Consider the following 12,769-nt stretch of genomic DNA (forward strand, 5'->3'; position numbering starts at 1 on the left):
AACTGGCACAAAAGAATTATAAGTGGCGTTTCTTTATAATTAACATGAACTTAATAATAATAATGATATTTCTTTAAAATCTATAAATGAACTCATGAAATTTCTTTCAAATTATCTTATAATTAAAGCAATTTCTCATATCTCTGAGATATCATTTGGTAAAACTGAGAACAGTTTTTGCATCCAAAGTACAAAACAATACAATAATTTTGAAATTGAGTTCAGCTGGGCTTCTAGTTGTTCTAGGGCGACCACTAATGCAAGCATTTCTGTTAACGAATTCTACATACTTTTCATGCAAATATATAATTGAAAGTCGTGAGTTTGGAAAATGAGCTATAAACAATCTTATGGTTTCTGCTTAACTCCCAGCTTGACTCCATGTGCTACCGAATGTCACAACCATAAAAATACGCTCTTCCAACGTGAATTTGGATTGAAGGTGTTGAGCTGCAGCCACGATTTCTAGTAAATGAGGTTGTTATGTCATCAGTTCTTAGTTGTGACTTTCAAAAACTCAAGGAGATATTCTATTATGTCATCATTTCTACCACTTCGAATACCCCATTGTTTAAGACTACCAATCATAAGAGCACCGTCCATCTGGTCCATGGCTCAACTCTATTCAGTCACTTTTGTAACACTTAGACAAAAGTGGCCCAAGCGGTTTTAAGACTAGGTTACATAATTGACCATATCATCACTTGTATATCATCGATGTTATTCGAACAAAGCTTATCTGGTGGCTAAAGAAATTATCTTGATAGACATATAAATATCAAACCAAAATATATGCGGTATACTTGTGTCATTCTATTTTCAAAATTGTACAAATTTTATTGTTACACCCTGTACATCCAAGATGGTTGAAATCATCCAAAGGTAAAGTGCTCGACCAAAATTGGAGCTAAATAATTATCTAAGTTTAACTTGATACAGCTACATTACTTTACAGATCTGTTTCGTAAGGCCACAGGGCCTCACTAATATCAGAAGCACATAACCATAACGGCTATGTGCTTCTGATAGGTGAGGCCCTGTGGCTTTACGAAATAAAGTAATATAAACATATCAAAAAAAGTAACTGACCCCCCTTAATTAATGACCATTATTAAAAAACGGCTGATTGTATTACAAATCTGTAAAATGCATTGGAAGCAGAATTTATTTCTGCACATTTTGACACCTCATTTGTAGCAATTGACTAAATATTGACGTCACAGCGTACATTTAAATCAACGTATCCCAAGATCTGAAAGTTGCAGTAAATGCTATTGATTTTGCATTCAGTGTAATGGAACGAAATCTGTGTAATGATATCTGAGTGTTTTTTTATTGTAAAAATTTGTATGTAAGTGCAACTTTCAAATCTGGACCTCACTACATTAAATTGACCGGTGTTTTATTGTTTTCTGTGCTATCGTATCAAATGAGGTGTCAAAATGCGCAGAAATAAATTCTGCTTCCAACGCATTTTCCAGATTTGCAATACAATAGTTCCTTTTTGAATAACGGCCATTGTTTAAGGGGGGTTAGTTACTTTTGTTGATATGTTTAGCTGTACCAAGTCCAAATTAATTAATTAAAAATATAAATATAAAAAAGAACTAAATTTAGTACGCGTCGATTAAATAGAGTGGCCAATAGAACGTGATATACCAAACAATTTTGTGAAAACTCTACAAATTATTACTATACTTAAACATTTGAAATAATCTTAACATTATTACAAAGCATTGACATAATTGATGTCAGCAATTGGTTAATATTTTAAATATATATTACTTTATAATGTTTAATGATCGTATCTTAGCAGATAAAGTGGATGCTTGAATCACTTTTTCATTTATTTTAATTTGCATTTTTTTAAACGGTCGTAGGGACCGTAATTCTATTGTGCAGTACAAATATATTTAGTTTTATTCGCATAATTTCAAAAATGGGAATTCTTTTTATTTTGAGTGACCCATGGTCACCTAAGTATTTTTATGAACACAGAAAATGTTATAGTTTGTGAATCGATGCGTCTATCTCTAATATTCTATAATCGGATCCTGAGCAAGACAGACACAAAGTATCCTCCAGTAAGCTGAATATCTTAGGCCATCTATCTGAGCAATCAAGGTGAAATAGAGACAGCTCCCGAGAGCAAAGTATCGCATTATATCAGTGGTAAAGCTGGTGTTACCGGTCACTTCTTTTCACGGACGGACCTGGAAGGATTAATATATAAGACAAAGATATTAAGTGGTTAATCATATAGAAGGTGAGGCTATACCCTATATATTTGATACCTCTTTTGTTGCTATACGATATCATTTGGTCGAGTTATGGGCGCTTGAGTGGCTTCAAGTCGGATTTTGAAAGTTGCACTTAGCTCCTATTCAAGCCAAGGAAAGATGAGACATCTTGTTGAGAGCATGCGAGGACGAATCCAGGCAGTGATAGACAGTGATGGTGGGCACACCAAGTATTGAAATGTCAGCAGAAAGAGTTCATGAGATAAGTCACAGATAAGTAAAGGATAGCAAGTATTGAAGTTAGAAGTCGAAGGAGTAAATTAAAGTACAGTTCATGGTTAAGTAAACAGAGTACATCGGTGTCATTTGTCTTGATTTTGTGTGTGGGGTGTGTGGGGGTGTGTATGTGGGGTGTACATGTACACGACGAACGCATTTGGCTTGAATAGGAGCTAAGTCCAACTTTCAAAATCCGACTTGAAGCCACTCAAGCGCCCATAACTCAACCAAATGATATCGCAGTTCAACAAAAGAGGTATCAAAATGCGCAAGAGAAAGCTGCGCTTTATATACATTAAATAAGTTTTGCTATATATTTCAGTTCACGATATATCTGACCATCTATAATCGTTTCGATACTTTCTGGGTTGAGTTTAGTTTTCCTGTGGCGACAAATAATTCCGTTTTTAGTTCTGCGTCACGATTTGTCGTTGCTGGACATGTTTGTGTCAATATTGGGCTATTCCAGTTGAAATCCACACTACCCTGTGGAAGATTTTGGAAATATCTACCACAGTATGTTTTTCAGATGTAATTGGAATTTTTGCAACCCATACTCCTTCTGTATTATGTCTTTACCTATATATCTGGAGTGAGTATTTCAAATGGAATGTTTACGATATTTACGACCAATTACTCCAATCCAAAACGCCACCAACGTCCGAGTTATAATAGAAATCAGACGAGGAGTGTGAGAGTTGATCAGTCAATTTGAGAAAGTACTACGATGTAGTAGGAAACGCCATTGGGGTATCCGCAAAAAAATATTCATCAGAAGTGTCCATGTTCTTAAACAAATCAAAGAAAAGATGATGTTGACATACCTCAATGACGTTTCGTGCTGTATCATAGCACTTTCTCAAATTGAATGGATAAGAAAGAGGGGGGCAGGCTAATACACTCAACAGGGATTGTGGTAACTACTTCCTTCGCATATTTATGATCAGTTACTAACAGCGCCATCCACGTCAGCTACCAACAGGAAGCAACAGACGAGAGGGTCAAAGTTGATCATTCAATTTGAGAGGGTGCTGTGATACAGCATGAAACGTCATTGAGGTATGTCAACATCACCTTTTCTTGGATTTGTTTAAGAACATTTTATATAAGTCATTGAGGTACGTTTAACATCTTTATACCAAAATAGTTTTGGATTTGTAAACCAGAACTCCTATAAATAATATATTATGGACAATCCTGATGAATTTACGGATCAATAAAATAGCTAGTTACAATTAAAACATATCTTACCACGATTTCGGTTTCTGACACGAGACGCCCGGTTCGATTTGACCTCTGAACTCGATGATCCACCTGTCATAACAGCAGCAGGTCCATGCGATCTGTTCCTTACACGATATCTATTCCTGACACGATATCTATTCCTGACACGGTACGCTTCTGAACTAGATGATCCGCTACCATTATTCTTCATAGGCGATGGTCTGCAAGGTCTATTCCATACACCAGATGGCACATTCCATTGGTCCTCCTCTGAACTAGAACTAGATGAGCCACCTGGATTCTTAATACCAGATGGGTCGCACATTTTGTCCCCTGCAATTAAAATCCACATACACCTGTGAAATCAAGACTATAGTACTCCATGTTATGTCATCAAATGTCATGTACGTGCGAGAATGTTCAAACAAATTATGATTGATCTATCGATTTCAATTGTAGGAAAAATGTGTCTTCGTACTTCTATTTTGGCAGATCAAGTTAAAATTATGTCATGTAATCACATCCAACCAAATCAACATATTCCACGATAAACAGATAAGTGCAATTTTCAATGTGTCTCTCCCGGACGCGAATTCATTTTTTGCAACCATAATGGGCCACAATATGCTAACCCTAACCTAACCCTAAGGATTAGTGTTATTGCGGCTCATTGTGGGTGAAAAAAGCCACCCGGATCGCGTAAGCTTGTACCGATTGCATACAAGTTTGTTCAGAATACAGTACACCATTTTATTACATGCTTCTACATTCTTGAATAGTGAGGAGCGATCAATGGAATGGTTGATAAATAATCCAAGCTTGTCATGAGCTCACACAAGCTTGTACTGAGGCATTCATGTTAAGAGAAACAAAGTCAAGATAAGTAACTCAAAAAAACAAAACAAAAACAAAAAAAAACAAAAAATCTGCACTTCACATTAAATGTGAGTGGAAATCCCTTCTGTCCCTCGTTATTAAAATTGATTTCCCAGCACATGATATGTGTTCAGGTGGCCCAACATTAAATGATCTGCAGTCACAACATTAATTACCAATGAATCTACACAGATACTTACTGATCTCACAATTGACTCCAGTGAAACCCATACGGCAAGTACATGTATAGCGCCCTCTTCCATCAGTGCAGGCACCTCCATTCTGACATGGTCTACTTAAACATTCATTTATATCTAATGAGAGGGTCAAATTCATCAATTAAAAGGAGTTACTTCTATTAAAGATAATAAAATAAAGTAAGGAACAAAATTATGGGAAAAAAGTCCATCCTGGTCTATGTGACACGATTATATTACATGCGTCTACATTCTTGAATAATGAGGAGCGATCAATGGGCTGGTTGATTAATAATACAAGCTCGACACGAGCTCACACAAGCTTGCACTGAGGCATTCATGTTAAGAGAAACAAAGTCAAGATAAGTAACCCCCCAAAAAAAAAAAAAACTGCACTTCACATTAACTGTGTGTGGAAATTCGTTCTCTCCATTGTTCCCAGCACATGATATGTGTTTAGCTGACCCGACATTAAATGAACTGCAGTCATAACATTAATTACCAATGAATCTACACAGATACTTACTGATCTCACAATTGACTCCAGTGAAACCCATAGGACAAGTACATGTATAGCGCCCTCTTCCATCAGTGCAGACACCTCCATTCTGACATGGTCTACTTGCACATTCATTTATATCTAATGAAAGGGTCAAATTCATCAATTAAAAGGAGTTACTTCTATTACAGATAAGATAAAGTAAGGAACAAAATTATGAGAAAAAAGTCCATCCTGGTCTATGTGACACGATTATATTACATGCTTCTACATTCTTGAATAATGAGGAGCGATCAATGGGCTGGTTGATAAATAATACAAGCTCGACACGAGCTCACACAAGCTTGCACTGAGGCATTCATGTTAAGAGAAACAAAATCAAGATAAGTAACCCCCCCCCAAAAAAAAACACACAAAAAACACACAAAGAAACAAAGAAACAAACAAAAACAAAGCAAAACTGCACTTCACATTAACTGTGTGTGGAAATTCGTTCTCTCCCTCGTTCCCAGCACTTGATATGTGTTCATGAATAGTGAGGAGTAATCAATGAGCTGTTTGATTAACAATGCAAGCTTGTCACGAACTTGCACAAGCTTGCATAGATGCGTTTATATTAAAGGTCCGTAACCCGATCGACAGCATCATCCCCCGATTTTTTTCATTGTTGATGAGGTTTTGGTATCACATAATAGATACTATTTTTCTCATTACTATCCTGAAATTTGACGCTCCAAGTCGATGTATTTCCGGAGAAATCATGAATCACAGCGGTTTTTACAGGTATACCAGTTTGTAAACAATAAAAATTACTTCGGATCATGGGAAGAGAAAAAAGCGAGCTACGCTAAGTGCTGAGGAGACGGTCCGCCGTATATAATTAAAACAATTCCTTGATTATTTCAGTTGGTGAAATAGCTCAATTGGCTAGCGCGCCGTTCTTTTACCCGCGAGGTACCCGGTTCAAAACCCGGTATCGGAAGGTTTTTTTCTCCATTTTAACCCAAATTTTTATATTCATTTGAAATGTACATATTGCAAGGGAAATATATTTTGTTTCCTTTTTTCTGAAACGGTACGAAAAACCAAAAAACAAAAAAACCAAATATTTTCCGTTCAATACGGGCCGGGCATTGCAGCATGTCAGCATTCGTCATACGAACGGGAATTGTTGTTGTTGCATGCCTACCCAGAATGCAATTCACGTATACAAGGTATTGGATTGCAAATTTGGCTATTTATTCACATTTACGCTGAAAATGCTCTCGTTTTTTCACAAAGCAGCATAAAGGGGGAGATATTTGATATTATTATGTAATTTTAAAGACAATCCATATCCAAAACCAATAGGGTTACCCCCCTTTAAGAGAAGCGAAGACAACAACAACAACAACAACAAACACACCCAAAACCACCTTGATTTAACACAACTGTGTATGTAAATTTGTTCTGTGTCTTTATATTAAAGTTGACTTTGCAGCACATGATATGTGTATAGGTGGCCCTACATTAAATGAACTGCAGTCACAACATCAGTTACCGATGAATCTACATAGATACTTACTAATCTCACAATTGACACCAGCGAAACCAAAAGGACAGGTACATAAATAGCGCCCTATTCCAACAATGCAGGAACCTCCATTTTGACATGGACGACTTAAACATTCATTTGTATCTAATGAAAAGGACAAATTTATCAAATAAAAGTAGTCACTTCGATTAAAAGTAAGTAATAAGAAAACTTACGGAATAAAAGTAAGAGAAGAAAAATTCATCTCGGTCATTAGTGCAGGTGCGATGTTACACGAATATGCTTCTACATTAATGAATAGTAAGGCGTGATCAATGAGCTGCACTCCTCAAAAGAATTACAGGATCAGATGAATGTATCAGCATTTTTGAAAACTAGGATATGATGATAATATTATTGATAATTGTGCTTGATCTTTCATTACATCACTTGTTCCCTATAAGTTGTAGACAAAATTCACTCATTACAAATATCCGCTATCATCCATATCGTGAGGGGAGGGGCAAATGGAGGCTAACAATTCGATTTTGAAGGCATTTTTCAAACGTCACCACGGTCAAGGTTACGGGCCGGTAAAGCAAAGACAAGTTACCTTAATGGACCCATAAACAGAAAAAGAGACCTCGGAGGGCCCGTAAAAAGCAAGGAAGAGATACCTTGGGGTTGTTTGATGTATATAGAATTGACTTCATTATTAACTAAATGCAAACTATAGATGTTTCTTTATTTGCAAGGGGTAGGTGAATAATATTGCCATTAAAACAGCTGGAATAAGTGAAACAAGCAACAAGGAAATTTTATAAACATATTTTATCAAACAATAAAAGGAGTTGCTTGTATTAAAAGCTTGGAAGAGTAATTTCCAGTAACTAAATAGCGCCACCAATTTTGTCATTAATAGATACATTTTATATCCGAAAAAGCTATTAAAATGCTAGAAAAGTGAATAATTTTGTAAAAGAAGAAAAATTAAAGTTGCGAATGACTTGAAAGCATCTGTACACATTAGCATGATATCACATTTAGCGGCCCAGGCCTAAAATTTGGTTGTACATTATTTTTTTTTTTTGAAAAACTAATAAATGATCCCATCAAACAACCGTGGGGCCTAATGGTAAAGAAAAGAGACATTTGTTGGCCCGTATAGTAAAGAAAAAAAAAAATCTGCCTTAATTACAATGTATCTTTTCTTTAATAAAATAAATAAATACATTTCGGTATTTATATAGAAGCGCAGTGATTTATAGTGCGCTACGCACAGGCACAACGCCGAGACGTTGATCCACCTGCCTCAGCCACTATGGCCCACATCATTCCATAAACCATTTAACAACAAATCCGGGACTTTGCTGCTACAAGAGCGCACACCCTAGACATGCCACAAATAACCATCGCAACCAGGATCAGCTCCCCGAGTTTCGTACGGGTTACAACGAGACGATTAGCAGTAAGTTCCTTGTCCAGGGGAATTTCAAGCTAACTCAATTTTTCCACGAGAGCATACTAGGCACCGCCAGGGTTTGAACCCGCAACCTCTCGCATCATAGTCGAACGCCTTAATGAGTGAGCTAACTCGGCTGTTATAGCGCCTTACCACAGATCACGGAGTGTTCAAAGCGCTGTAATTTCGTTGCCATGGTGAATCATCACAATCAGATCGCATCAACTAGGTATTGTGCAGCCGGAATAGCGCAAACCTATCCGCACTTAGATTGTAACATCCACCATTTATCTGTGCAGCTCCCCAAATTCCATTGGACGAAGGACGTTTTTGAAACAAAACAACTAATCACCGATTTTTGAAAGCAGCAGGAAACCGGAGATCCCGGAGGAAACCTGCGCGAGCGAGCATGGAATCGGGATAAACCAAGTGCACATGAGTCCCTGGGCCGCGCCGGGGCTTGAACCCGGGACCTCAGTGGTGCAAAGCGAGGGATCTACCACTGCGCTAACTCGCCCTCCTTCTTTACCTGTTACCGTCCCCTGGGGTCCCTTTTCTTTGCTTTTACTGCCCGATAGTAAAGTATGTTTTCTTCACTTGCCCCGGGGTAACGCACCCGTTTACTCCCCCACATGTCGGCGGCACTATAATTTTTTATACAGACTTGACATTTAATATGGAATATTTTTCGCAAAGTTCCAAGACTGGTCTGGACGGAGTCTGCATAGACCGCACGGGCTAAATATTAATTGGGGTGTGTTTGGAGATGGTGTAAAAGAATTTTTTGATAGAAAATGTGCTTTCGATATGTTAACATTATGATGCTCATAATGTAGCAAATTTGCCTAAAATGGCGGATTTAGGGAGGCTGAATTTGAGATTTGTGGGGGACACAATTTCGGACTGTATGCAACGTGGTTCTGTTATTATTGAATTTAAAGGGGATTGAGGTGATATTTCTTAAAATTCGTCAGCAACTGGCATTCATGACAGCTGAAATACACTTACAATGTACCACGTTTTTGAACAGGGGAGGAGCTTGAAAATATGCCTCTTAAAAGCTGTGTGTGCTCAGAAAGTTTGAATGCCCCCCTGGGTTCAAATGTTATAAACTAACGGTACAAAAACAACTGTGCGGATTCCTGGTTGACCAATAAACTCACACTGTTTCTTTGTGTACAGTAAGTTTATAACATTTAGCCCCAGGGGACCATTCGAGTTTTCTCAGTGCATACCACTTTATAGAGCCATATTTTTTAAAGCTCCTCCCACTTTCAAACTGGTAGAGCACAGGTGCATTTCAGTTCTGACGAACACTTATTGGTATTTAGGTTCAATAAAATTGCCCCAAACCTCAATAAAGTTGATAATATCGGAATAATGTTGCTCAAATTCAGAAATTTTTACCCCACAAAATTCAAATTCAGTCTTCTTAAATTCGCCATTTTAGGCTAATTTACTACATTATGAGCGCCATAATGTAAACTAATGGAAGGACATTTTCTGTCAAACAATTATTTTAACCATCTCCCGACACACCCCAAATAATAGTTAGCCCGTGCCGTTTATGCAGACCTCTACCAGACCAGTCTTGGAATTATGCGAAAAAGTATTCCATATTAAGTGTCAAGTCTGTATAACGATATTACTGTTCTGTATCTCGATATTAAAGTTGATGTCCTGCACGTATGTTCAGATGACCCAACATTAAATGATCTGCAGTCATAACATTAATTTTCAATGATTTAACATAATAGATACTTACTGATCTCACAATGGACTCCAGTGAAACCGGAAAGACAGATACATACATAGCTCCCTATTATATCAATGCAGTCGCCTCCATTTTGACACGGTCCACTTGAACATTCATTTATATCTAAAAAACATGATAAATTCATCAATAAAAAGTAGTTAAAAATAATATGGTGAACTATCACATGCGTTGTTGACTGAAAATTCATTCAGAGTCGTTTTCATTTTATATTATAACACGTGGTCATTTAAAGATATTATGTGTGGTTGGTGGCAAATGGATGCTTTACATAAACATTGGGTGGACATTTGTTCTGTGTTTCGATATTAAAGTTGATGCCCAGCACATATATGTGTTAGGTGGCCCAACATTAAATGATCTGCAGTCGCAATATTAATTACCAATGAATAAACATAATAGATACTTACTGATCTCACAATTGACTCCAGCGAAACCAAAAGGACACGTACATACATAGCGTCGTATTAGGTCAGTGCAGACACCTCCATTTTGACATGGTTCACTTGAACATTCATTTATATCTAATGAAAAGGACAAATTCATTAATAAAAGTAGTTCATTCTTGTAACAATAATTAGATAATTAGAATAAGTAAGACAAATACGAGGGAAAAGTCCATCCCAGTCACCAAGACAGGTGCGATGTGATACAATAAATATGCATTTTTCTCCATTCATGAATGGTGAATTTAAGTACATTGTCATTTTTTGGCGATTTCTCTATGGGATTTTCTAAAATCGACGAAGGGGAGGGGGACGTGCCTATATGACGCTACGCCACTAATTAGCAACCACCTAATTCAGTTATAATAAACAGTTTGATGACATTATCTCGAAAGTAATAATATCAACATATTTACTGTCTTATAAACCTGTATACTGAGTTGTTAATTTCATTCGAATGGTAAATCGCATGCCACTTCATAACTTACCAATTACGGTCACAACAAAGGACTCTATAACCGTATTGCCATTGCCATCCCTAGCTGTGTATGTCACTGTCGTAGTACCAATAGGAAAAGCATATCCAGGAACATAATCAGATGTCAGTGTAACTGATCCAGAATTGTCAATAGCCGTGGGTACATTCCAGGAAACAATCGCCGTATTTGATCCATTATCTAAATCTTGCACTATGTCACGAGGAATGCCGAATATCTCTGGTGCCTCGGTATCTGGGAAAGCAAGAGTCGACACATGTTTTATGATACCACATTTTAAAAGCATGCAATTGAAACTAATTTAAATAAGCTGTTTTTGAATTAAATTATACTGGTGGTGTTTTTTAAGTCTAGGTATTCTTGATCATAACAAAATTTGAATATGTTATAATGTTAAAACATTTTAAATTTGTATGTTCAGAATGGTATTTACTTCGGAAAATAAAATGAAAAAAAAGGGTAAAGAAACAGTAATTGATAGAAGGTAAGTAAATTAAAGTAATTGACTGGTCATTTCAAGAATTTTTTTTAATTTTGCATTTGGAAGAAACAAGCTTTTTAATTTCAAAACTGAAAGGTACCAAAAAGACCATACTCTACCCGTTATCGCTGTTTGGTGATGTGCAGCCTTCAGGCTTCACAGATATCCAAAAAGGGTAGTGTACGAATATTACTTTGCAAATTGTGATGTTGGATTTCATTACGAAAATTTTATAACCCATGTTGTATGGTCTTATAGGATCCATTTGGAATATCAGCTAAACTGTTTTACCATCAACGGTAACTGTAAATGATACAGTTGCTTCATTGCCATACATGTATATATCCTCAGCTGTATATGTCACTAGCGTATCACCAATTGGGGAAGTATCACCAGGCTGATGACTTGATTAACAGTAATTGATAGAAGCTAAGTCAATTATAGTAATTGACTCCTGGTCATTTCAAGAATTTCAAATGATGCATTTGTAAGAATTTAGAAGAATTTGGTCTTTTTATATAAGCCTGACAGGATTCATTTAGAATATCATCTAGACTTTCTTACCCTCAACGGTAACAGTAAATGATTCAGTTGCTTCATTCCCATATAGATCCACTGCTGTATATGTCACTAGCGTATCACCAATTCGAAAAGAATCACCAGGCTGATGACTTGATGTTACTCTAACTGATCCAGAATTGTCGCTTGCAATGGGTACCGTCCAGAAAACGGCAGCAGTTGACCGACCAGGGTCCGTAGCTCGGTATCTATTTCCTGGATTACCAATTATAACTGGATTTTCTGTATCTGTATTTAAGAAAACAGTATTTTCCATTATGTTTACGTTATTGATTTGATTGTATGCAAATGTACATCTGGTATAAAACAATGATAAAGCTAATTTCATGTTCACCGATGCAGTTTTCTGTAGAGACTTCATATAAATCATTAAAGCCAATGATAACTACAGTGATTATATAGCGCCTCACACGGAGGTCCCTAAGCGCTTATATACACCCCCACAAAAAAAAAAAAAAAAAAAAAAACACAGCATAAATAAAATAACAACTTGGAAAAATGGTAAAAGGGTATGTCAAAACTCCTGGTAAATAAATCGTCGGTCGCAACACATAGTGGCGTAGAGTGATTTTCCAAACTTTCCGTTTCACGTAGTGGCGTATAGCTTTAGAGCTAACTATTATCCTATAACAGTTATTCCTTGTTAACTATTAAAGACACAGTTTAATAGTTTGAACCGTAAACTTCAATTTCAAATGGAAT

General features: G+C 36.7%; 2 protein-coding genes across 2 annotated transcripts in view; both read right to left on the reverse strand.

Annotated features, from left to right (window-relative positions):
• The window catches only part of LOC140170562 (fibropellin-3-like), a 55,611-nt gene that overhangs the window by 11,004 nt on the left and 31,838 nt on the right, over nucleotides 1-12,769 (reverse strand). The window lies entirely within an intron of this gene.
• The window catches only part of LOC140170563 (uncharacterized), a 41,370-nt gene continuing 30,515 nt past the window's right edge, over nucleotides 1,915-12,769 (reverse strand). The window contains exons 8-14 of the mRNA XM_072193909.1: nucleotides 10,475-10,588; nucleotides 10,056-10,169; nucleotides 6,880-6,993; nucleotides 5,343-5,456; nucleotides 4,820-4,933; nucleotides 3,771-4,076; nucleotides 1,915-2,213 (exon numbers count right to left, since the gene is read on the reverse strand). Coding sequence (XP_072050010.1) covers nucleotides 2,185-2,213; nucleotides 3,771-4,076; nucleotides 4,820-4,933; nucleotides 5,343-5,456; nucleotides 6,880-6,993; nucleotides 10,056-10,169; nucleotides 10,475-10,588 — 905 coding nt within the window. The 3' untranslated portion in view covers nucleotides 1,915-2,184. The remainder of the gene's footprint in view (nucleotides 2,214-3,770; nucleotides 4,077-4,819; nucleotides 4,934-5,342; nucleotides 5,457-6,879; nucleotides 6,994-10,055; nucleotides 10,170-10,474; nucleotides 10,589-12,769) is intronic.

This window comes from Amphiura filiformis, chromosome 14, assembly GCF_039555335.1.
Source record: "Amphiura filiformis chromosome 14, Afil_fr2py, whole genome shotgun sequence".
In the NCBI taxonomy this organism is placed as follows: Eukaryota; Metazoa; Echinodermata; class Ophiuroidea; order Amphilepidida; family Amphiuridae; genus Amphiura; species Amphiura filiformis.